The 26,749-nt window shown below is 43.2% G+C and overlaps 3 protein-coding genes across 5 annotated transcripts; 1 reads left to right on the top strand and 2 right to left on the bottom strand.

Moving 5' to 3' along the window:
• Window positions 1-293: 293 nt before the first annotated feature.
• On the bottom strand, window positions 294-6,571 carry LOC128532022 (golgin subfamily A member 6-like protein 7). Of its 3 annotated transcripts, none has more exons than XM_053506237.1 (8): window positions 6,491-6,571; window positions 6,198-6,281; window positions 6,010-6,093; window positions 5,847-5,930; window positions 5,639-5,728; window positions 5,393-5,464; window positions 5,164-5,251; window positions 294-662 (listed from the first exon to the last, which is right to left on the bottom strand). In XM_053506237.1, exons 1-7 carry the CDS (start codon window positions 6,545-6,547, stop codon window positions 5,243-5,245), a joined length of 480 nt encoding a protein of 159 aa, XP_053362212.1. In that variant the 5' UTR covers window positions 6,548-6,571; the 3' UTR covers window positions 294-662; window positions 5,164-5,242. The 3 variants fall into 3 exon arrangements, with proteins under 3 accessions (XP_053362212.1, XP_053362214.1, XP_053362213.1); XM_053506238.1 differs by lacking the exon at window positions 294-662 and adding an exon at window positions 3,789-3,849; XM_053506239.1 differs by lacking the exon at window positions 6,198-6,281 and having other exon boundaries at window positions 6,491-6,556.
• Window positions 2,227-3,900, top strand: LOC128532019 (lysozyme g-like). The gene is made up of 5 exons (XM_053506234.1): window positions 2,227-2,277; window positions 2,468-2,551; window positions 2,636-2,832; window positions 3,287-3,425; window positions 3,707-3,900. Exons 1-5 carry the CDS (start codon window positions 2,274-2,276, stop codon window positions 3,844-3,846), a joined length of 564 nt encoding a protein of 187 aa, XP_053362209.1. The 5' UTR covers window positions 2,227-2,273; the 3' UTR covers window positions 3,847-3,900.
• Window positions 6,572-8,747: 2,176 nt separating the features above from the next.
• LOC128532018 (lysozyme g-like) lies at window positions 8,748-26,660 on the bottom strand. Its single transcript, XM_053506233.1, has 5 exons — window positions 26,560-26,660; window positions 23,936-24,019; window positions 23,651-23,856; window positions 23,314-23,452; window positions 8,748-9,480 (listed from the first exon to the last, which is right to left on the bottom strand). Exons 1-5 carry the CDS (start codon window positions 26,594-26,596, stop codon window positions 9,341-9,343), a joined length of 606 nt encoding a protein of 201 aa, XP_053362208.1. The 5' UTR covers window positions 26,597-26,660; the 3' UTR covers window positions 8,748-9,340.
• Between the last annotated feature and the right edge of the window lie 89 nt (window positions 26,661-26,749).

Below are 26,749 nucleotides of genomic sequence, written 5' to 3'. Positions count from 1 at the left end.
GCCAATTTATTTTTAGTTTGTTTTTGTTAAGATCTCCAAAAAGCCCAAAATGTGGGAGAAAAAGTATAATAATAATAAGAAGAAATGAATAAGCAAATTAATAATAATAAAGAAACAAGAGTGTCCTGCACACCCTATAATGCTTGAGCCCTAATAAAGGAACAACAACGCTAAATAAGCAGATGTTCTCTCTCGCAATTTTTTTTTTTTTTTTTAAAGCCCCACACTATCAAGGCAAAGTACAAAGACTGCAGGAGAAAAAGAAGAGTAGATCAGAAATTGTTGCCCTAATACTACATTTTATTTGATTTATTGTTAGTAGAACTCCCATAAAGATATCTTATGTCCTACAGTATACCTATCAAAAGGTATACATTTGACAAGATGATGTTTTAACTAATTGAATTGCATATTCTTAATACCAACACCTCTTCATTTCTACAATTTAACTGTATAATTAACATGCACATCCAAACCCATTTGCTCATTCACACCTAGAGACATTTCAAAATACTCAGTCCAACTTTTGAAAAATGGTGCTCAGTAGCCGTGGTGTTTGAAGCACTGGGTTCTGGCTATTACATCATAGGCATAGTCATTTCCTGTGGTCCCAGTGTCCATGCCCTCGTATATGCGGACGTTTCCTACTCCAGAAATTTCCCCTGAATCAATAAACAGATAACAGAATTTAATTATTTATAAATGCATTGCAGTGAAGGATTATCAGTTTAGTTAGTGTAAGAAAATTGCTTAAAGTACAATACTGTGCAAAAGTCTTAGGCACCATATTATATTATACGCTCCTGGGGTTTGCATAAAAATAGAAAGGAACGAGTGTGACAAAGTTACCAGAAGAACTCATATTCTCCAGCAAGCTCAGTAAAACCTAACAGCTCTTTTTTTATATAAAACCACAAATCTGTGTCTAAAATTCTTGATTTTAAGCACTGAGTTTTCACTCCAAATATTGACTGTTTATTTGATTACTCTTTATTGCTCTTTATAGAAGCTTCTTTTATGCAGAAATGTTTTTAAAATAATTTTTTGCTTATGCTATATTTTTGTATGTGCCCATGACTTTTGCTATAAGTAAAACAGTTGTTAGGTTTTACTGAGCTTGCTGGAGAATATGAGTTAAAAAAAAAGGTTAGCAAAAAATTTAAGGCATTTCATTTTTTAAATTAAATTTTATTTTTACAGCGCTTTTAACAGTGGACCTTGTTGCGACCTGTTTCACCTGTTTCATTGGCATATAAGTTTATCCATTTATTCCCAATAAGTAAGCCAGGCGCATGGTGGCAAAAAAAAAAAAAAAACCTCCCTGAGATGACATGAGGAAGAAACGTTGAGAAACCAAACTCAAAAGAAAACTCATTGTCATTTGGGCGATACCAGATTGTGTCTGTAACTGTGTGCAATAAGTTCAGAGGTGCAATTTTTGACACCTGTATACTTAAGGCACGTGGGAACAATGATTTAACTAAAAAAGTAATTATTATTATTATTATTATTATTATTATTTGTAGATATTTTTGCATATCTTTTATTCTTTATATTCTTATATTTGTATAATTTCATAATTTAAATTTTTTATTTGAAAATAAAATTTTAGGTTGTACAAGCATCTCACTTCATATCATATTGTCTATGACTGTGTATGTGACTGTGTATGTTTATAGCCGACTAATCAGGAAGAGGCTGGAGCTCAGTGATTTTTTAGCTTTGGCTGAACTGAAATTATTAATTGCTCAACTGAGCACAACTGATTTATGTGTAGCTTACAATATTATTTAATTTAAGTTATATTGAAAAAAAAAGGATGTATAAATGTGTCAAAATTAAGCTTAACATTAAAGAACAAAATACTTTCCACACCTGCTATTTGCAATATATATATATATATATATATATATATATATATATAAAAAATTAACAATTAGATTAATTTATGTATTGTAAAATTTGTGAGCTGCAGGGTATGCCATCTTTAGCACATAACTGGAAGATCTCCTTATTTATATAATAATAATAGTAATAATTATAATAATAATAATAATAATAATAATAATAATAATAATAATAAATGAATGTATACTGTTGTAGCCACATGGACAATGACTCCAAGTTCATTAATGTTGGGGCGTTGCACTATGACATGTCTCCTCCTCCTTTATTAAAAAAAAAAAAAAAAAGTATTTAGGGACCGTACCGTACCAGTTACAACTGTCCACCTACAGCACTTTGCTCTGTTCAGGGAAGCGAAAAGTACCATCATGGGTGAGTAGATATGCTGACTCAGATTGAGAATTACCATTAATTCTAATTGTTGTATTAGTGTACGAAGAACCTGATTATCATGTTTTGATTCTGGTGAATGCCTTTTAAGTTATACATATGTTTATCCTAAATTCTGCAAAACTGGCTGATCCATTGTGATCTCAGATTCTTTTTGTCTTTTTTACACTAGCCTGCATTTATGGAGACATAACAAAGATTGACACAACTGGGGCGTCAGAAAAAACAGCTAAGCAGGACAAACTTGATATAAAAGGTCCTATAAAATGTGCAACTTTTGCATGTAAGTTTTGAAAATGGACATAAGAAAACGATTATTGATAAATTATTCCTTTTGTAGGAGTGGAAGCATCGTTCAAACTGGCTGAGCATGATCTGAAAAAGATGGACCAGTATAAGAGCATCATCATTAAAGTCGGCAGAGCGAAGCAGATGGACCCAGCTGTCATCGCAGGCATCATATCCAGAGAGTCGAGGGCTGGGGCAGTGCTTGTGAAAGGCTGGGGAGACCATGGCAACGGCTTTGGTCTCATGCAGGTACGGTTAGAGTTGAACCCTTTGTAATGCAGTTAGGATGTGAGGTAAGAGTGGAAGTTACAGTTGATAAAAGGACTGGCCAAGGATTACTCCATGTTAGAAAAACAAGTCAACATGATGAAGCTTATGGATTCTGATGCAGTAAAAATGAGAAATTTACTCCAAAAGGTTATGGTCCCTTGTTGAAAATATATCATTTGTAATGCATTAAGGATTTTATAGTGATTTGTAACCAGTTCACTGGTGGCTCAGTGATTAGGGAAGTTAGACACTAATTGGAAGGCTATTCCAAAATCAGATTACCAATGAACCATTTATTAAAGTTTTAAAATCTCGGCAAGATCATTTGAATAAAGGAGTCATGCACAAATTTGATGACGTGAATAAGCTCCACCATGTATACATGGCGTATACATGGAATAGATATTATCTTGCTCACTTGTATTGTCTTTAGGTTGACAAGCGCCATCACACTCCAAGGGGAGACTGGAACGGCGAGGAACATGTCACCCAAGGCACTGAAATTCTAATAGAACTCATAAAGAAAATTCAAAACAATTTCCCCAGCTGGTCCAAGGAGCACCAATTTAAAGGTACAATCTGACATTTTGTGGTTTGTGTTGCAATAATTAACAATCATTGTCAATAAATAACAATAAAACAATCACAGTCATAAATTCAATCAAAGGGATGTCAGAGGACCTCTTGTTGCCAAAGTATGGTAATTTGGATCCACTTATTATAACTACAAATAAATACAAAGATCTTCTGATATTATTGTTTATCTGTTCATTACTTCCTTTCAGTCTTATTATAATGAGTTTGCTCACAGTTCATTTGATATGTCCTCTGTCATGTTTCTCTCGTGTTTCAGGAGGAATCTCGGCCTACAACGCTGGCTCAGGAAACGTCCGCACATATGAGCGCATGGACATCGGTACCACAGGAGACGATTACGGCAATGACGTTGTGGCCCGGGCTCAGTGGTTTAAACGCCACGGATACGTCATTTGATCACTGATGGTTTAAAAGCACACATGTAATGAGCATCTTTCATAGCAACTCTACTTGCAGTGTTCAAATAAACTATATATAAAAATATACTATATGTGAATTACTGATGTTGGTACCGAAATAAGCTCATGTGTCTATGTTAAGTTTCTGTTGTATATTCTATGTTGTAAATCGCTGCTGCTCCTCACGCTGCCCCCGAGTTTCGGCAGCCCTTACCTCTCTACCTGTCGAACACACAGTTGCATCACAATCTGATCTGTAGCTACAAGAATGACAATGCTAGGACTTACTCACTCATCTTCTAAACCGCTTTATCCTGTATTCAGGGTCACGGGGGCCTGGAGCCTATCCCAGGAGGCTTAGGGCACGAGGCAGGGTACACCCTGGACAGGGTGCCAATCCATCGCAGGGCACACACACACACGCAATTTGGGAACGCGAATTAGCCTAATATGCATATCTTTGAACTGTAAGAGGAAACCGGAGTACCCGGAGGAAACCCACCAAGCACGGGGAGAACATGCAAACTCCATGCACACAGAGACAGGAATCAAGCCTGGTTGGGAATCGAACCCGGACCCTAGAGGTGCAAGGCGACAGTGCTAACCACTACACCACCGTGTCGCCATGCTAGGACTTACCAAGCTCAACTTGTGAACGAGTGGTTCAGGGAGTATGAATGGTTCAGGGAGCATGAAATATATAATTTTTTATACTTGTATTGGCCACCACAGAGTCCTGACCTTAACCCAACTGAAAACATTTGGGGTTGTGCTTAAGAAAACTTTACAAAATCAAGCAAAATAGGCCTATTATTTCCAAATAAAGGCTTATAATATGCCATAATGAAGTGTTCTTTGTAGTGGCGCATGAGACAAATTTTTTTTTTATACATGACCCTGACTAAACCCAATAAGAGAGCTAAGCTGACTCAGACCCACCTGACACGCTCTACTATGGATAAATCAGGAACCTGCACCTCCCTGACCCAAAATAAATATTATGTACTTTATTAAATAGTGACAGAAATTCTTCTTTGACAGGCTCCAATAGTTTACACACATTAACGACACAAGTAAGTAAAAAACAAAATGTTTTAATTAATAATAATGATAATAATAATAAAATATTAATGTTTTACTGCTCAAAACAGTTATTGCACTGGGAACAAAGAGTTTTCATGCCGGTGGTGTAACTGCAGTGTAAACAAAGTCTGCGAATATCATTTAGGAGAAAACATAAGCCTTTAATAATAAATCTGCTGTTTGTCTTTGTAATGACAGCGTGAGAGAAAGAGGAAAAAAATAATTATCTCACTTTTTTGCTCAGACTCTGCAAAATGATCTGCAAAAAGTCCTCTCTCCGGACCGTTCACTCTATCCTTTTGGAACAGCAGCTAATGTCCCTGAAAGTGCAATATCCAGAGTTTTGTAGGCTTAATTTTATGTCTTCGCTTGTATGTAATTTTACGTTTAAAGCTTTTGACGATCCACAACAAAAATCTGTTGATTCCTAATAACGGTTATCACTGCATAAGAATACTTACTTTTAATAAATCTTTATCCTTCTCATACTTCTCCTTAAAGATTTTATAAGCCCGTCGCTCTTTCTCAAGTTCCTGTAATGGGAAATATTTCACACCGTCCGGTCAGTGTGTACTACTGTTTCTCTTAGTAACAGTGACATCTATTCCAGGGTGCAGATATTTTCTTTCCTCAGTACTTGTTATATTTTAATGATAATTAGATCAATTATTTAAAGTATTGTGTAATGGAAGGCTTTTCTTACTCACCTCGCTTTTTCGCTCAGACTCTCTGATCACAGAATACAGGATTTTCTCCAGATTGTTCGCTCTTTCTGTCTGGAATATCAACTCGGAACCCTGAAAGTTTAGCATCCAAAATGTTGAAAGAGTTAATTACATCTACGTTCTCGAATTAACAACAACAACAACAAAAACTGTTGATTCCTACAAATTAACTTTCAAAAATAATTCTTACTTTTTGTAACTCCTCATTCTGCTTTATCACATCCTCGTACATCTCCTTTAGGATATTGTGAGCTTGTCGTCCTTGCTTACACTCCTGAAAGGCAGAAGAGGTTCTATTTACTGTAGCTTCAATCAAAAACACTATATATTTTTTTATGAATAAACGTGCTTACACTTTGTAAATCTTCCTTCTGCTTTATCATGTGATCATATTTCTCATGCAGGGTGCTGTGAGCCTGTCGCTCCTGCTCAAGCTCCTGAAATGGGACAAAATGTCTTATGATGAAAAAATAATGCATCAAAACATAACACTGTCTGGTCAGAGTGTGTGTTATCTCTCTTAGATCAATCATTGTCTTACCAATTGTAACTCCTCTTTCTGCTTTAGCACATCCTCATACTTCTTCTTTAGAGGGTCATAACCCCAATGCTCTTGATCACACTTCTAATGACATAGAAAATGTCTTAATGAGACCAGCTATATGATCAGTATCTAACACTCTCTGACCAGAGTGTGTATTTTCTCTCTGAGATCATTTTCTCTCTGAGATCTCATCTCTTTGATATCAGTATTTGTCATATTATATTATTACCCCTATTTAATTGAGAGAAAAGCTTTAATTAAAGGCTCTTCTCTATCTTCTCCTCACTCACCATGCGAATCTCACAGAGCAGATTCTCCAGCGCCATCACCCTGTTCTCCAGCTTCATCACATAGTCCTTGCTCGTGTTCACCTGAATCCCATAGTCTCTCCCATCAGCCAGAGATCCCTGAAAGTTCAAAAATAGTATTGCATGCTTTGGAACACAATATATTATGGAGTTTTTTAATGGCAAGTAATGGAAAGGTGGTAAGCTCATCTGATTGAGGTTTAATGAGTACCTCGTCGTTTTTGTCAGAATAAAGTAGAAGACCTGGGAAGATGTTCTCCACTGGGCCTGAATGCAAAAGAACATCATGTGAGAATCTGGATTAACATAAACTATAAAATAGGCGACAGATAGTGTAATGCAGCACATACAGTACAATAGATTCATTGACAGGTTGTAGATCTGATTGCACACTGTATCTATAAAATGTAGTCAGTAGACAGGGTAATGTGAGCACTGACCAAAAGTCACTAATGCAATGCTAAGAACAAAAAAACTACAAAATTATTCATGTAAGTAAAAAAATGTAAATATAAGTGAAATTCAGCGCAATCCTAATGTGGAACTGTACATATGATAAAGTGACAACAGGGTGAATAGTAGTCAATATGCAAAGAATATAGCAATTGTACAAAGAGCAGCATAGAAATTGACACTTAATGAGTCTGTAAGTGGTGGAATAATATGGAATACTGAGAGTATTAAGCTGTCCATGAAGCTGAATTAAGAGGAACAAATTTAAGTTTAATTTAAGTTAAGATTATTATTATTATTATTATTATTATTATTATCAGCATTGCTGCTCAATAATCCAGAGGATTACAAAAAAACTTTTAAAAGCTTATTATTCCGCTGTTTGGATTATTTTGATTCGATACATTTATAAAATCCATGTTTTTTATCATCAGATTATAATATTCAGCTACCTCATGGCTGCCCAACCTACTCCAAAACGTATAACTTTTGGCTGAGATACAAGAAAGGACGATAATCAAGACCGAAATAAAAGCTTGACATTCTATATTCACTTAAAAGTCAAAGTTTCTTACCTCCTTCCTTACTAGTTTCTTTTGTATAAATTATTCAAATAGGATACATGAAATCCTCATTTTTTGTAAATATAACAACATTACAGAATATACAGAATAAAAAATATTTATCCAATCTTGTATAACAGAAGTACAGTAATGTGCAGAAGTCAACAGAGGGAAAAATGGTAGTGTGTCTTAAAAAGTATTTATACCTCTTGAACTTTTCCACATTTTGCCCCATTACAACCACAAACATAAATTTTATAGACCAACAAAAATCGGCACATAATTGTGAAGTATAAGGAAAATGATAAATGTTTTTCCAAATGTTTTACAAATAAAAGTCTGAAAAGGTTTTTCATTTGTATTCAGCTACATTGATACTGACTAAGAAGAGCATTAATTAGAGAAGCAGCCAAGACACCCAGGGTACCTCTGGATTTGTGCCTATGCCCCGGGTTGCAAAATAATTGTCTTTGAAATGGACTGACGTACTGTATATTTAACAATGTCTGGTTACACCAGGGCCAAGAAGTAACTACACATTAAAACAGACAGACATACCCAGTTTGATGCCCTCTGTGCTCACTTCATCCCACTGATTAATATAATAAATTGCAGCAGCCAGAGTTCCAAGTCCTGCTAAATACACTGCAAGATCTCTTAATAGGCGAAACGTCATCATTGTGCATATATATCATCTTCACAAGGACAAAAAAAAGATAAGCAGCTTGTCAGTATGGAGTTCAGTAACAGACTGTGTTGATGTACTTCTTGTTCCACAGCAGGTGGCATCCAGTATTACAACCACAGAACTTTGTAATGGTGTTGACCTCACAATCAGAGGCGTGCGTGTATTGATCTAAGACCATTGTTATGCGTGATGGCACATCAGCCACTATTTAGGGATATCAGGAGATGTACATTTTGGGGGTGACCAAGTCATACTAGTTTGGGGTCACATGGACAGAGATTTATTAAAATAAAATAAAAATTAAAGGGGACATTTTGGGATTTAGGAGATGTACATTGTGGGGTTGAACAAGAAGATTATTTTGGTACTGACCTGCAAGCATTTAAAAAAAGTTACTAAAAAATAACTTTCTATCAAATATGCTTTAAATAGATTAGTAATAATATGTTTTTTAGTTAGTCGGGGTAACTTAACCTCCCCCTTTTAGACATCACTTAAACACTTAGTAAAGATACATGATGAAAAAACAAACTGATAGAAGAAATCACAGCATTTTTTAATAGTAAAAGTAAGAGCATTTCCACATAAACAGTTTAACGAGAACAGGATTTGAACTAAACAGCTACTGTAGGTGTCCATAAGAAAGCCACTTGTTGGTGATACTAATCAGGAAAAACATTACAGTTTGCTAGTCACCTCAGCCGGGATCATCATTCACGCACATGCAACCATTTTTAAAAAAGAAGCACTGTCCTCAAAGTCTTCTGTACATGTCAATCTGTTTTATATAGAAATCTGTTTTCTAGTTATCGTACAGTATTATTTATTTGCATTATTTCTGTACTCATTGAACCATTTAATGAGCCATCATGCCCTGTGGATTGGTGAGGTGTCATCATGAAAGACATCATATCCATCAGTATAAAAAAAGTTTTTTTGATAGAAAAGTTGTACTTTGTAATGATTTACAAAGATGCCTTGCCTTGCCAAACCATGCCTGCAAAAATAAAAGCCCATCACCTTTTACCAGAGCTACTAATAATTTCCTTTAACCAAGAACTGACCCATCCATCATCCACACGATCAATCAGTACAATATAAAGGTAAATTCAACAGTAGTCCAGTGCATCACAGTGTGTATCCATTGCGTTGAAAAAACTGAGCCCTAGCCACCACATCATTGGCATAGTCTGCCCCTGTAGTCTTGCAATCCATTTCCGCATGAGAGCAAACATTTCCTGGGCCAGCATTGTAGGCTGCAATTCCTCCTGAAACAGAACAACACATAACATGTACAGTAAGAACTTTTACTGAACACACAAAAGTGTGTTACTCACACTCAAAATATTTACTGCAGGAGCCAAAATTGAACCCTTTTGATAACATGACCCATTTAATAACTGATTTAAACTGGAGCCGTGAGCTCTCCAAACCTGGCTGACACTATTTGAAAAAGTAATTGTCACCAAAATCAAATAACTGGTTGTGCAACACTTGGCAGCTATCAATTGTTTGCGATAACTGGCAATGAGTCTTTTACATCGCTGTGGACGACTTTTTGGCCCACTCTTCTCTGCAGAATTGTTTAAGATGTTTATGATCATGCCACAGCATCTCAGTAAGATTAAAGTCTAAACTTTGACTAGGCCACTCCAAAACCTTAATTTTTATTTATTTATTTATTTTAACCATTTAGAGACAGCAGACTTGCTGTGGTGTTTCGGATCATTGGCCTGCTGCAAAACCCAATTGGGCTTGAGCTTGACGTCATGACATGGCTGAACATTCTCCTTCAGGATTTTCTGGTAAAGCACAGAATTCATGGGTCCATCAATCATGGCAAGCCATCCAGGGCCTGAAGCTGCAAAGCAAGCTGATCGCACCACCCTCTGAAGAGCTTGTCTGTCCTGCATGGTGCTTACATGTTTTCCATTTCTGGATAATAGCTTACACTGTGGTTCGGGGAATCCCAAATCCTTAGAAATGGGTTGGTAACCCTTTTTAAAGTAATATGTGTCAATTACTTTGTTTCTCATCTGTTCTTGAATTTCATTAAATGGGGTTGGCTTTTGAGATATTTTAACATATTTAATTTTTTCAGACAGGTCTAGCAGTAATCAGGCCTGGGTGTGGCAGTTGAAATTCTGTATAAAAACAAAATCAGAATAAAAATTTTCTTTGCCACATACACAACATAATCTGTAGTGAAATGCTTAGACACCTTTTTGTAACCTAAAAGAAAAGAAAGTAAGAGAGGCAAAAAAGCCAATAGAATTTTTTTTTTTTTTTAATTAAATCTACAAAATATACTAATTTGTTACAATAAAATAAGGTATAAAGTAGAATATGTAAAAATGTAAGCAAGTTTAAACTGTATATATAAACTGTATAAAGTATATGGAATGTGCAATGTGTGCAAACAGCAGCAGTATGGCTAGTCATACACAGAGTGTGAAATGAAATGATGAACAGCAGTGGTATTGTGGTAGTTAAAGTACAATACTGCAGTATCAGACCTCATTTATATGTAAACAGACCCATAAATGTGCAGCATATATGTTCTGTGTACTGCAGTTCTGTGCAATGTGCAAACATCCAATGTTCAGTGTGGTTGGTTTTTGGTGTGCTCCAACACACGTGTACAGAAAACATAGCAAGTCCAGTCAGAGATGTGCTCAACCCATTGCACCGCCTTCTAAAGAACTTGTCTATCCTGCATGGTGCTGTTTCCAAACCAGGTGCGATGCGATGTTTCCCATCAGGATGCTATCTTTAGGGCAGGAGTAAAATTTACCCCCTTAGAGGGCAGTCTAAAATTTTTCAAGGTTCAGAAGTGGAAGAGACATTGCCGGGCCTTTTCCACCATGGTATTTATGTGACAGGACCATGACAGGTCCTGCGTAATGTGAACACTGATGTATCTGAAGCTGTCGCCTCTCTCCACTGGGCTCTTGTTGATCTTGGGGGACTGGTAGTTCCTCTCCTGCTTTGTACTGAAGTCCACTATCAGTTGCTTGGTCTTGCTGATGTTAAGGAGGAGGTTGTTTCTCTGACACCAGTTCTCCAGATTTCATAAGCAAACTTGTTAATGTTGTTGGAGTTGGTCATGGCCATGCAGTCATAGATGTATAGTTAGTATTGCAGGGTGCTCAGAACACAACCCTGAGGTGCTCCAGTGCTAAGAATAAAGGAGGCTGATACATGTCTCCCATGCTTACTGCCTGTGGTCTGCCAGTTAGGAAATTGTTTAATGACTAACACTATTCTTAACATTATTGAAATAAACATAACACTGTTCAGAAACCTCCAAATGCTACCAAATTGAATATTTATTTAATCTCTCCTCAGTTCGCTGCTTGTCAGCCAGTGCATCCAAGTACGACCGAGATCGACAGGAGGAGAGGAGAACGACAGCGTTTGTGAAACATTCACGGGTGTATAACAGTTGAATGGTCTGATGTTCACTGTCTTATGTTCACCAGCACTCGTTTTTGAATGCTACTGTACTCTTGTTCTGGGCAGGCAGAAGTAAAAGAGGGGATGATTTATAAAAGGATTAAAGATTTTTGCATATTTTGTAAAAAAAAAATCATCACTGGTAACCATCTGGATAAAACCAGTCAGTTGAGTGCATTGGCAACCATTTCAATCTGGAGCCCTGTATTACTGTACCAATCAGAGGTTGATTCATTTGTCAAGAATATGTAAAAAAAAAATGTCTTTACAAAGTGCTGACACTTTTATTCCATTAAGTAAAAATAAAAATGTCACAGAAAGTGTCAAAATTCAGTCTATTTTACAGTGAAGCACCATTCAAGTCAAGTTGTTACTACAGAAGCTATAGTATACATGAACAAGTCCATTAATAAACCTTATAGCCAGAAATACTATCCATGCCATGCTGAAATAGAGAATAAATAAACACTTCAGCACAGATCTGTCACGACACGTCAAGCCACAGCCCCGTCATGATCACCTGAGAACTTCCATTCCATTCCTCCAACCACCTCTTATCTCTTACCGCCTCACTCTCCGCTCTCCACACACCTGTTCACTATCAGTCATCACCCATCATACCTATTTAAACCATGCCATGACACCACCATGTCGCCAGATTATTGTGTGCCTTTTGATAGCCCAATTCTCCAGCGTTTATTCTATGTCTTGACTACCTGCTACCGACCACGCTTTGTCTTTTTCTCGACCCCGTCCTTGTCTCACGTTTGGATTCCACGCTCACAGACTTTTGTTATCGACCTTTGGATTTTCTACAACGACTACGAATTCGGATCACGGACTTTCTCTTGTCTCTCTGGCTCTGAACCTCGCTCGCCTTCGACCACGAATAAGCTTCTGAAACCCGCCACCAACCTGTGCGACATTTCCATCCTCGCGCCGGCTTTCCACGTCTCTGCAACACTGCGCGAGTCGCGCTGCACACACAACTTCCCCGCCGGCTCTTTGCACTTCCGCATTCCTGCTCAGGACACACAAGGCGCGCTCGCCGACTCGCGGCGCTTCAGCATTCTTCCCAGGCCTGCGTCGCACACGGAGCTCTCACGCGCGCTTCCGCATTCCACCGCGACTCTCCGCTCACGCCACAGCACGGGGCTTAACCCGCGCCTACTCCTTAATCAACTCGGCCGGCTCAGTCTGCCCCACACAAGCGCTATCACGACATATCTGTCACTCGGAATCACCGGCCTAATTCTGCACTTGGATCCATCACGCCCTCTAGCGCCCCTTGACAGAATAATCTGGACCAAAGGAATGGATCCAGCAGAGGCTGCCCGCCTGAGGGGGGCATTAGAGAGCCAAGGAACCCTCTTAGGGACACATCAGCAGGAAATCATACAGATCTCTAATACGCTTCAAACTATCACTGAAACCTTGCAAGCTCTTTCTGCTCAGATTCAGAATCAGCCACCTCCTGCACCAACTCTGCCACCCCCACCCCCGGTGGTCTCTCCTGTCCATGAGCCACGCCTCCCTGCTCCACCTACCTATGACGGGAATCCAGCCACATGTCGCTCTTTTCTGTCCCAATGCTCTCTCGTTTTGGAACTGCAAGCCACGTAATTTCCCACAGAGCGTGCTAAGGTCGCCTACATCATCACCCTCCTCTCTGGAAAAGCAAGAGAGTGGGGAACGGCACTGTGGGATGCCCAAGTTCCGTGTTGCTTTACTTATAGAACTTTTACTGAGGAAATGAGGAGGGTTTTTGATCGTTCCTTCACAGGACATCAGGCTGCGAACCAAATACTTCAGTTACGCCAGGGAGCGCGTTCTGTCTCTGACTATGCCATTGATTTCCGGACTTTGGCTCCCTCTTGTGACTGGGACGAAAAAGCTCTTTTTGACTGCTTCCTCCATGGGCTTTCAGACTCAGTTAAAGACGAGCTCGCTGCTCGTGAACTCCCCTCAGATCTGCAGGGACTCATTGATCTAGTAACACGTATTGACGCCCGCAAGCGGGTTCGCCGATCTGAGCGGCAGCCCTGTCACACACCAGGCACCCCTGCACCGGCCTTAGTCACTCCTGAGTCACCCCCTGAACCCATGCAAATAGGCCGCGCCCGCATCTCACCCAAGGAACGCCAGCGCCGCCGAGACGACGGCGCCTGCTTCTATTGTGGCCAGACCGGCCACGCTGTACGATCCTGCCCACTAAAAGGTCAGGCCCCCCTGTAATTCTGGGGATGCAGGAGGGGCCAGCTTCCCGTTCGTCCCCGGACCAGCGATCATGTTTTTCAGTGACCTTGACCCATGGTGACAGATCCTATGCCACTTATGCTCTAGTGGACTCCGGGGCGGACCAGAACTTAATTTCCTCCTCCATTGTCTCAGAGTTTCGAATTCCTCTCTCACCCCTACACCAACCTTTTACTGTTCAGGCCCTTGATGGTAGTAGTCTAACTCCCATTACTCATTGCACCGTCCCCATTACCCTACAGTTCTCAGGCAATCACGTTGAAACCATTACATTTCTAATCATTCAGAACGCTCATGCACCCATTGTGCTGGGGCTCCCTTGGCTAAGGTTACATAACCCCCACATTGACTGGATAAGAAGGAGCATCCTTGATTGGAGCCCCACCTGTCTCTCCTCAGGTTTACACTCAGCTCTCACGAGCCGGACCACGCCTTCATCACGAGAGGAGATCCCCGATTTAACCAAGGTCCAGCCTGAGTATCACGACCTGCAACAAGTGTTCAGCAAATCACGGGCCGTATCCTTACCACCTCACCGCCCCTATGACTGTGCGATTGACCTCCTTCCCGGCACCGCCCCACCCAAGGGGCGACTCTACTCCCTTTCTCGGCCAGAAAGAGAAGCCATGGAACAGTACATTAATGAATCGCTTACAGCAGGGATTATCCGCCCATCATCCTCACCAGCGGGGGCGGGATTCTTCTTCGTTGAAAAGAAGGACAAGTCCCTCAGGCCCTGTATTGATTATAGAGGTTTAAATGAGGTCACGATAAAGAACCGCTACCCTCTCCCACTGATGTCATCTGCCTTCGAACTCCTCCAGGATGCCCGTGTCTTCACCAAACTAGATTTACGGAACGCCTATCACCTTGTCAGGATACGGGAAGGCGATGAGTGGAAGACTGCCTTCAACACACCCACAGGCCATTACGAATATCTTGTTGTTCCATTTGGTTTGACCAATGCACCGGCAGTGTTCCAGGCCCTCATCAATGACGTTCTTAGGGATTTCCTTAATGTTTTTGTCTTTGCGTATCTGGATGATATCTTAATTTTTTCACGCTCTATAAAAGAACACAAATGTCACGTACGCCAGGTCCTGCAACGGCTGTTAGAAAATAAGCTGTACGTCAAAGCAGAGAAATGTGAGTTCCATTGTACCTCCACCTCCTTTCTGGGTTACTTCATCTCCCCGGCAGGCATCCAGATGGACCCCACCAAAGTCAAGGCGGTCACCGACTGGCCATCACCATCCTCAAGACGCGAACTCCAACGGTTCTTGGGGTTCGCTAACTTCTATCGTCGCTTCATTCGAAGTTATAGCTCAGTGGCGACCCCACTTACTGCACTCACCTCATCAAAGACTCCGTTCCGATGGAACTCACTGGCCGAAAGGGCCTTCAAGGAACTTAAGCGGCGCTTCACCACGGCCCCAGTTCTCATTTTTCCAGACCCTTCCCTCCAGTTTGTCGTGGAGGTAGACGCATCCGAGACAGGAGTAGGGGCTGTCCTGTCACAGAGAGTTTTGGAGGATAACAAGCTTCATCCCTGCTGCTTTTTCTCCCGCCGCCTTACACCACCTGAACGGAACTATGGCATTGGGGATTGTGAACTTTTGGCGGTCAAACTGGCCCTCGAGGAGTGGAGACATTGGTTGGAGGGAGCAAAACACCCCTTCCTGGTCTGGACCGACCATCGGAACCTCGAATATTTAAAGACAGCGAAGAGACTGAATTCACGCCAGGCACGATGGTCGCTGTTCTTCTCCCGCTTTCAGTTTACATTGTCGTATCGCCCGGGTTCCAAGAACGTCAAGCCCGATGCCCTCTCCCGACAGTTTTCCACTCCCCAGGACATGACTATGCCGGAGACAATCATTCCCCCTCATTGCCTCGTGGCAGCGACCCGACTTGAGGTGGAGCACCTCGTCCAACATACCCTTGAACGAGAACCAGGCCCAAGCACTGTTCCCCCCAACAAACTCTTTGTTCCCATTTCTGTGCGCCCCCAGGTCTTGGACTGGGCCCATAGTTCCAGATTGGCGTGCCACCCCGGGGTGACACGCACCCTTTTCCTCCTACACCAACGCTTCTGGTGGCCCACCATCAGGGAAGACGTCAAGAGCTTTGTGGCGTCCTGCGACAGCTGTTCCAGGAATAAGAGTTCTAACCGACCACCTGAGGGTCTACTTAGACCGCTCCCCGTTCCCCACCGCCCCTGGTCCCACATATCCATTGATTTTGTCACGGGACTACCACCGTCACAGAATAACACCTGCATCCTAACTATCGTGGATCGTTTTTCTAAGGCAGCTCATTTTATTCCACTACCCAAGCTTCCGTCCGCCAAAGAAACGGCTGAACTCCTGGTTAACCACGTCTTTCGACTCCACGGACTCCCCATCGACATTGTCTCTGACAGGGGCCCCCAGTTCTCCGCCCGATTCTGGAAGGCTTTTTGCAACCTCATTGGTGCCACCCCCAGTCTCTCATCCGGTTTTCACCCCCAAACTAATGGCCAAACAGAACGGATGAACCAGGAACTAGAGAAATCGCTAAGGTGCATGTCCTCCCGGGACCCATCCTCCTGGAGCCGCTTCCTCCCCTGGGTGGAGTATGCCCACAACACACTCCCTACTTCCTCCACAGGCATGTCCCCTTTCCACTGCTGTCTGGGTTATCAACCACCCCTCTTTCCGGCCCAAGAAGAGGAGGTAGCTGTCCCATCAGCACTAACATTCATCCGTCGCTGCAAAAAGACATGGCAACGTGCCCGCAATCAGCTGCTACGCACTGTAAGCATGTTCCAGCGTCAGGCTAACCGTCACAGGTCGTCAGCACCCCGGTATCGCATCGGTCAAAGGGTCATGCTGTCCACACGTGATCTTCCCCTCAAGACCACTTCAAGAAAGCTCTCTCCAAGGTTTGTCGGCCCCTTCACAATCAACCGCATCATTAACCCATGCTCTGTCCGACTCTCTCTACCCCTCTCCATGCGTCGAATTAACCCCACCTTCCATGTGTCCCAGATTCGCCGCCTGGTCCCTTGCCCGCTATCCACACCCCCCCAGCCTCCCCCACCCCCCCGACTAATTGATGGGGGCGAAGCCTTTACGGTCCGCAGGCTTCTCAAGTCTCGCCGCCGCGGACGTGGCCTCCAGTACTTGGTAGACTGGGAGGGTTACGGCCCCGAAGAAAGAAGCTGGGTACCCGCTAGATTCATTCTAGATCGTTCTCTAACCACCAATTTCCACAGACTACACCCAGATGCACCCGCAAGAACGCCTGGAGGCGTTCATAGGGGGGAGGGTACTGTCACGACACGTCAAGCCACAGCCCCGTCATGATCACCTGAGAACTTCCATTCCATTCCTCCAACCACCTCTTATCTCTTACCGCCTCACTCTCCGCTCTCCACACACCTGTTCACTATCAGTCATCACCCATCATACCTATTTAAACCATGCCATGACACCACCATGTCGCCAGATTATTGTGTGCCTTTTGATAGCCCAATTCTCCAGCGTTTATTCTATGTCTTGACTACCTGCTACCGACCACGCTTTGTCTTTTTCTCGACCCCGTCCTTGTCTCACGTTTGGATTCCACGCTCACAGACTTTTGTTATCGACCTTTGGATTTTCTACAACGACTACGAATTCGGATCACGGACTTTCTCTTGTCTCTCTGGCTCTGAACCTCGCTCGCCTTCGACCACGAATAAGCTTCTGAAACCCGCCACCAACCTGTGCGACATTTCCATCCTCGCGCCGGCTTTCCACGTCTCTGCAACACTGCGCGAGTCGCGCTGCACACACAACTTCCCCGCCGGCTCTTTGCACTTCCGCATTCCTGCTCAGGACACACAAGGCGCGCTCGCCGACTCGCGGCGCTTCAGCATTCTTCCCAGGCCTGCGTCGCACACGGAGCTCTCACGCGCGCTTCCGCATTCCACCGCGACTCTCCGCTCACGCCACAGCACGGGGCTTAACCCGCGCCTACTCCTTAATCAACTCGGCCGGCTCAGTCTGCCCCACACAAGCGCTATCACGACATATCTGTCACTCGGAATCACCGGCCTAATTCTGCACTTGGATCCATCACGCCCTCTAGCGCCCCTTGACAGAATAATCTGGCCCAAAGGAATGGATCCAGCAGAGGCTGCCCGCCTGAGGGGGGCATTAGAGAGCCAAGGAACCCTCTTAGGGACACATCAGCAGGAAATCATACAGATCTCTAATACGCTTCAAACTATCACTGAAACCTTGCAAGCTCTTTCTGCTCAGATTCAGAATCAGCCACCTCCTGCACCCACTCTGCCACCCCCACCCCCGGTGGTCTCTCCTGTCCATGAGCCACGCCTCCCTGCTCCGCCTACCTATGACGGGAATCCAGCCACATGTCGCTCTTTTCTGTCCCAATGCTCTCTCGTTTTGGAACTGCAAGCCACGTCATTTCCCACAGAGCGTGCTAAGGTCGCCTACATCATCACCCTCCTCTCTGGAAAAGCAAGAGAGTGGGGAACGGCACTGTGGGATGCCCAAGTTCCGTGTTGCTTTACTTATAGAACTTTTACTGAGGAAATGAGGAGGGTTTTTGATCGTTCCTTCACAGGACATCAGGCTGCGAACCAAATACTTCAGTTACGCCAGGGAGCGCGTTCTGTCTCTGACTATGCCATTGATTTCCGGACTTTGGCTCCCTCTTGTGACTGGGACGAAAAAGCTCTTTTTGACTGCTTCCTCCATGGGCTTTCAGACTCAGTTAAAGACGAGCTCGCTGCTCGTGAACTCCCCTCAGATCTGCAGGGACTCATTGATCTAGTAACACGTATTGACGCCCGCAAGCGGGTTCGCCGATCTGAGCGGCAGCCCTGTCACACACCAGGCACCCCTGCACCGGCCTTAGTCACTCCTGAGTCACCCCCTGAACCCATGCAAATAGGCCGCGCCCGCATCTCACCCAAGGAACGCCAGCGCCGCCGAGACGACGGCGCCTGCTTCTATTGTGGCCAGACCGGCCACGCTGTACGATCCTGCCCACTAAAAGGTCAGGCCCCCCTGTAATTCTGGGGATGCAGGAGGGGCCAGCTTCCCGTTCGTCCCCGGACCAGCGATCATGTTTTTCAGTGACCTTGACCCATGGTGACAGATCCTATGCCACTTATGCTCTAGTGGACTCCGGGGCGGACCAGAACTTAATTTCCTCCTCCATTGTCTCAGAGTTTCGAATTCCTCTCTCACCCCTACACCAACCTTTTACTGTTCAGGCCCTTGATGGTAGTAGTCTAACTCCCATTACTCATTGCACCGTCCCCATTACCCTACAGTTCTCAGGCAATCACGTTGAAACCATTACATTTCTAATCATTCAGAACGCTCATGCACCCATTGTGCTGGGGCTCCCTTGGCTAAGGTTACATAACCCCCACATTGACTGGATAAGAAGGAGCATCCTTGATTGGAGCCCCACCTGTCTCTCCTCATGTTTACACTCAGCTCTCACGAGCCGGACCACGCCTTCATCACGAGAGGAGATCCCCGATTTAACCAAGGTCCAGCCTGAGTATCACGACCTGCAACAAGTGTTCAGCAAATCACGGGCCGTATCCTTACCACCTCACCGCCCCTATGACTGTGCGATTGACCTCCTTCCCGGCACCGCCCCACCCAAGGGGCGACTCTACTCCCTTTCTCGGCCAGAAAGAGAAGCCATGGAACAGTACATTAATGAATCGCTTACAGCAGGGATTATCCGCCCATCATCCTCACCAGCGGGGGCGGGATTCTTCTTCGTTGAAAAGAAGGACAAGTCCCTCAGGCCCTGTATTGATTATAGAGGTTTAAATGAGGTCACGATAAAGAACCGCTACCCTCTCCCACTGATGTCATCTGCCTTCGAACTCCTCCAGGATGCCCGTGTCTTCACCAAACTAGATTTACGGAACGCCTATCACCTTGTCAGGATACGGGAAGGCGATGAGTGGAAGACTGCCTTCAACACACCCACAGGCCATTACGAATATCTTGTTGTTCCATTTGGTTTGACCAATGCACCGGCAGTGTTCCAGGCCCTCATCAATGACGTTCTTAGGGATTTCCTTAATGTTTTTGTCTTTGCGTATCTGGATGATATCTTAATTTTTTCACGCTCTATAAAAGAACACAAATGTCACGTACGCCAGGTCCTGCAACGGCTGTTAGAAAATAAGCTGTACGTCAAAGCAGAGAAATGTGAGTTCCATTGTACCTCCACCTCCTTTCTGGGTTACTTCATCTCCCCGGCAGGCATCCAGATGGACCCCACCAAAGTCAAGGCGGTCACCGACTGGCCATCACCATCCTCAAGACGCGAACTCCAACGGTTCTTGGGGTTCGCTAACTTCTATCGTCGCTTCATTCGAAGTTATAGCTCAGTGGCGACCCCACTTACTGCACTCACCTCATCAAAGACTCCGTTCCGATGGAACTCACTGGCCGAAAGGGCCTTCAAGGAACTTAAGCGGCGCTTCACCACGGCCCCAGTTCTCATTTTTCCAGACCCTTCCCTCCAGTTTGTCGTGGAGGTAGACGCATCCGAGACAGGAGTAGGGGCTGTCCTGTCACAGAGAGTTTTGGAGGATAACAAGCTTCATCCCTGCTGCTTTTTCTCCCGCCGCCTTACACCACCTGAACGGAACTATGGCATTGGGGATTGTGAACTTTTGGCGGTCAAACTGGCCCTCGAGGAGTGGAGACATTGGTTGGAGGGAGCAAAACACCCCTTCCTGGTCTGGACCGACCATCGGAACCTCGAATATTTAAAGACAGCGAAGAGACTGAATTCACGCCAGGCACGATGGTCGCTGTTCTTCTCCCGCTTTCAGTTTACATTGTCGTATCGCCCGGGTTCCAAGAACGTCAAGCCCGATGCCCTCTCCCGACAGTTTTCCACTCCCCAGGACATGACTATGCCGGAGACAATCATTCCCCCTCATTGCCTCGTGGCAGCGACCCGACTTGAGGTGGAGCACCTCGTCCAACATACCCTTGAACGAGAACCAGGCCCAAGCACTGTTCCCCCCAACAAACTCTTTGTTCCCATTTCTGTGCGCCCCCAGGTCTTGGACTGGGCCCATAGTTCCAGATTGGCGTGCCACCCCGGGGTGACGCGCACCCTTTTCCTCCTACACCAACGCTTCTGGTGGCCCACCATCAGGGAAGACGTCAAGAGCTTTGTGGCGTCCTGCGACAGCTGTTCCAGGAATAAGAGTTCTAACCGACCACCTGAGGGTCTACTTAGACCGCTCCCCGTTCCCCACCGCCCCTGGTCCCACATATCCATTGATTTTGTCACGGGACTACCACCGTCACAGAATAACACCTGCATCCTAACTATCGTGGATCGTTTTTCTAAGGCAGCTCATTTTATTCCACTACCCAAGCTTCCGTCCGCCAAAGAAACGGCTGAACTCCTGGTTAACCACGTCTTTCGACTCCACGGACTCCCCATCGACATTGTCTCTGACAGGGGCCCCCAGTTCTCCGCCCGATTCTGGAAGGCTTTTTGCAACCTCATTGGTGCCACCCCCAGTCTCTCATCCGGTTTTCACCCCCAAACTAATGGCCAAACAGAACGGATGAACCAGGAACTAGAGAAATCGCTAAGGTGCATGTCCTCCCGGGACCCATCCTCCTGGAGCCGCTTCCTCCCCTGGGTGGAGTATGCCCACAACACACTCCCTACTTCCTCCACAGGCATGTCCCCTTTCCACTGCTGTCTGGGTTATCAACCACCCCTCTTTCCGGCCCAAGAAGAGGAGGTAGCTGTCCCATCAGCACTAACATTCATCCGTCGCTGCAAAAAGACATGGCAACGTGCCCGCAATCAGCTGCTACGCACTGTAAGCATGTTCCAGCGTCAGGCTAACCGTCACAGGTCGTCAGCACCCCGGTATCGCATCGGTCAAAGGGTCATGCTGTCCACACGTGATCTTCCCCTCAAGACCACTTCAAGAAAGCTCTCTCCAAGGTTTGTCGGCCCCTTCACAATCAACCGCATCATTAACCCATGCTCTGTCCGACTCTCTCTACCCCTCTCCATGCGTCGAATTAACCCCACCTTCCATGTGTCCCAGATTCGCCGCCTGGTCCCTTGCCCGCTATCCACACCCCCCCAGCCTCCCCCACCCCCCCGACTAATTGATGGGGGCGAAGCCTTTACGGTCCGCAGGCTTCTCAAGTCTCGCCGCCGCGGACGTGGCCTCCAGTACTTGGTAGACTGGGAGGGTTACGGCCCCGAAGAAAGAAGCTGGGTACCCGCTAGATTCATTCTAGATCGTTCTCTAACCACCAATTTCCACAGACTACACCCAGATGCACCCGCAAGAACGCCTGGAGGCGTTCATAGGGGGGAGGGTACTGTCACGACACGTCAAGCCACAGCCCCGTCATGATCACCTGAGAACTTCCATTCCATTCCTCCAACCACCTCTTATCTCTTACCGCCTCACTCTCCGCTCTCCACACACCTGTTCACTATCAGTCATCACCCATCATACCTATTTAAACCATGCCATGACACCACCATGTCGCCAGATTATTGTGTGCCTTTTGATAGCCCAATTCTCCAGCGTTTATTCTATGTCTTGACTACCTGCTACCGACCACGCTTTGTCTTTTTCTCGACCCCGTCCTTGTCTCACGTTTGGATTCCACGCTCACAGACTTTTGTTATCGACCTTTGGATTTTCTACAACGACTACGAATTCGGATCACGGACTTTCTCTTGTCTCTCTGGCTCTGAACCTCGCTCGCCTTCGACCACGAATAAGCTTCTGAAACCCGCCACCAACCTGTGCGACATTTCCATCCTCGCGCCGGCTTTCCACGTCTCTGCAACACTGCGCGAGTCGCGCTGCACACACAACTTCCCCGCCGGCTCTTTGCACTTCCGCATTCCTGCTCAGGACACACAAGGCGCGCTCGCCGACTCGCGGCGCTTCAGCATTCTTCCCAGGCCTGCGTCGCACACGGAGCTCTCACGCGCGCTTCCGCATTCCACCGCGACTCTCCGCTCACGCCACAGCACGGGGCTTAACCCGCGCCTACTCCTTAATCAACTCGGCCGGCTCAGTCTGCCCCACACAAGCGCTATCACGACATATCTGTCACTCGGAATCACCGGCCTAATTCTGCACTTGGATCCATCACGCCCTCTAGCGCCCCTTGACAAGATCAGAACAGACACGACTAGTTAACTGTAATAAATCAAAATGCTAGCTTAAGTATTTTATAATACATATAAGAATTTTAAAAAGCATTTCACTCAAAATTAGAATCAACCTTCCTTACTTACTTACTTACTACACTAAAAAGCATCAGAAATGACACAAATGTAACAGTTTGTACCTTTAAAGTGATCCTCCTTGGACCAGTCTGGGAATTTGTTCTGAATTCTTTTAATGAAACGGATTAAAATATCAGTAGCTTGGTGGATGTGCTCCTCACTGTCCCAGTCTCCCTTTGGATCGTGGTAACGTTGGTCAACCTAAAGAAAATGGTATCACACATCATCTGCCATGTAGCTCGCTTTGTATATAAGGAATAGTAACACTGAAGTTTAGCTCAGACAAACAAAATTTAACAGTTTAAGAAAGAACAACTAGAAGATTTAGCCTTTGATGTAATGTGGATGTCTCGCTTTTACAGTGTTTAAATGCATTACGCATTTGTTGTTTTATCAAACCTGCATGAGTCCAAAGGCGTTGCCTTCATCTCCCCAGCCATCAACAAGTCCCGATGCACGCGTTCCACCCCTTGTCTCTCTCGATATGATGCCTGCAATCACTGCTGGGTCCAACATTTTAGCTCTGGCAACATTCATGATGATGGGCTTGTACATGTCCATCCTCTCCAGATCATATTCAGCCATTTTATGTGAGGCTTCAACACCTTTCATAACAACATTTGAAGTGTCAGGTATAATTTTCTTAACATAAGTTATGGGTAGGATAAAAGATAAGCAACAAACCAGTTATTTTGTAGTTGTCTTTGGAAGCTGTATTGGAAGATGCTCCAGTTGTTGCGATCTTCATGAGATCTCCAAAAATGCACTCTAGAAAAATAAATGAATGAATAAATTGAGCAACAAATCAATCAATCAATTAATCAATTCATTCATTCATTCATTCATTCATGCATTACAATAACTTTGGGTTTTTTTAGCAATAAAAAAAAAAGTTTTGTCTGGGCTGACAGGTCACATGTATGTATCATGTGAAGTTAAGGTTGCAATTTTGCATGACATTTACAGTATTTAGTTTTTATTGCTGCCAGCTTAGACTGCAAGACTTTAAAATTACAGGGATGAAAGGATCCTTATTTTTTAAGAACATCATTGCTAATACTCTGGTTTCACCTTTTAAAACACAAAATGGTGATTGTGTATCAAAATTTAGATTTTAAAACAATCCCCAATCTGTATACAATCTGGGCCTCTATTTGATACATGTAGGCCCATGTAATCTTAGATTAGGCCCATGGACAATAGACTATGATAAATTATATAGTCTTAAAAAAAATGAAAGAATATTGGGCAAAAGCAGCAATATGCCTGTAGTAATGATATTTGTAACAAAAGATAAGATTTAACTTCATAGTCAACTTTATTGTTGGTACCCCCTTAGTTCTGATCACATACACGTTTGTCATGGCATTGTTAAGGCAACCTTATCCAACATCACAACATTTATTTCTATCCATAAAATGTATATCTACTGTATTTACATTCATATCTATCCTATTTAAGATCTTGTATTGATGACACTATAAAACTATTTTAAGGATCTCCCTAAGACTTTCAGTAGGGTTAATCTTGGGAAATTCATATGTGAATAATTTTTTATGAACACAGAACTACTTTTTTTATTTTGGCATTGTTGTCCTGGAATATGGCTATGCATATTCATTCAAGGATGAAAAACTCCATTGATGTGATAACCCTCATTATGCAACATTCGTTCTGGACAAGAGACATTCCACAAATGGTGATAATACAGCATAACACCACTGGGACATTTAACTATAAGTTATAATCTTTAATTACACTAGCTGTCAGTTGCTAGCATGGATGAAAGTAAGTTGGTATGTTCTGCAGTACTGGAAAAAGATCAGGGCCAAAACCCATGCTAACCAGTTAATAAGTTCCACCAGTTGCAAAAGGATATACATTGGAAAAGAATAATAACTGGTTAAGTAAACAAACAAATCACAATCTGTTGATAATAAAAATAACGTAACATCTTTTTTATTAACAGATTGTGATTTGTTTGTTTAATGGCATTTGTGAAACTGATATTAGCACAGCAGTACAAAACCACTCCCTCTGGTGTGATATCGCTTTATTCTATTCTATTCTATTCTATTCTATTATAATATATTATATTATAATAGAATATATTATATTCTTTAATTGCTGTAAGTTGAAGGTGGGGCATCCATTGATCAGACTTGCTTTTCTGGTACATAGCATGGGTGATTAATTGACTGAGATATGGGGAATTTGGAGGTCAGATCAACAACCTTGAATTCTTTGCCTGCTAAACCCCACAGCCATGGAATGTTGTGAAACTTTTTCCTCATAGCCAGTCTGGAAAAGGTGGAATTTGGGTCATAAAAATCTCCTGATATGTATATCTTCTTTCACACCTAGAACTCCTGTAATGGCAATAACTTATTTTAAAGTAGAACATTATTTTAAAGTAAAACATTATTTTAAAGTAGAACATTTTGCATTTTTATGTTTTTTTAAACATTTGTTTTTTATACATTTGGTTTATGACATTTCTAAACCAACAAGAGACATAGCTGATGTAACTGTTGCATTTGTCCAGTGCTAATCATCAGTTGTGCAATGTATTTCATAAACTCTTTTCGTGTAACAGTAACACCAATGACATAGTTTGGGGTGACTGATATTTATTTCATATTATTAATTATAATCAATTATTGTGTCATAGTTTTGGTGTTTAATTTATTTTATAATATATTTATGTTTATTGATGATTTATTTCATGAAAAAATGGTCTAATTTCCATATATGATCATAATGACAAGACATTTCTTTAAACTTGGCCTTTTTTAACTGACCAGGTTATTGAGGGAGTTACACCTTCACACCTATAAATTACACCTAAGGCCATTTGAAAAGAAAGCAGGAAATAGGGTGTCCTGTGTTTCACCAGCAGCTTTGTGAAAAAAACGTTGTATTCTATTGAACCTGAATTATATTTAATACATAAACCCTTTGCTTCCAATTATACGTCTATCAGTGAAGCAACTTAAAGTAACTTGAATATTAACCATACATACTGTATATACAATACATACTGTACAGGACACACACACACACACACACACATACATACATACATACATAAAAATGTACTGCATTGTTTAGAAAAAATTCTATGCCGGTATAGTTTTTATGCTAAATGTGCATGTTATTGTGCATACCTGTCATAGAGAATGCATTTGAAATTTACGGAGGAGCAAAGAAAAGTTTTGAATTCGCCAAACAAAGCTAATCAAAGACATGTTCTACTGGTTTAAAACAAAACTACAGTTGCGTGTGTTATAAGTTAAATTGTTTCTCACCATTTGTACCAGAGGATCCAGCTTCACAGGTTTCCATGGCTTATCGCAAAGTTGTAGGCAATGAGATGCAAAATTGTAAATATAACAAATAAAGACAGACCTATTAGCGTATTAATGCCGAAATCAATGAGATAGACTTATTTTTCTAGTAGTACCAGAAGACTAAACATTCAGCCTTCACAGTCATACT

The sequence above is a fragment of the Clarias gariepinus genome, chromosome 10 (assembly GCF_024256425.1).
Source record: "Clarias gariepinus isolate MV-2021 ecotype Netherlands chromosome 10, CGAR_prim_01v2, whole genome shotgun sequence".
Taxonomy (NCBI): Eukaryota; Metazoa; Chordata; class Actinopteri; order Siluriformes; family Clariidae; genus Clarias; species Clarias gariepinus.
Note: the sequence above shows the minus strand (reverse complement) of the source record. Positions and strands in the feature narration are given on the sequence as shown.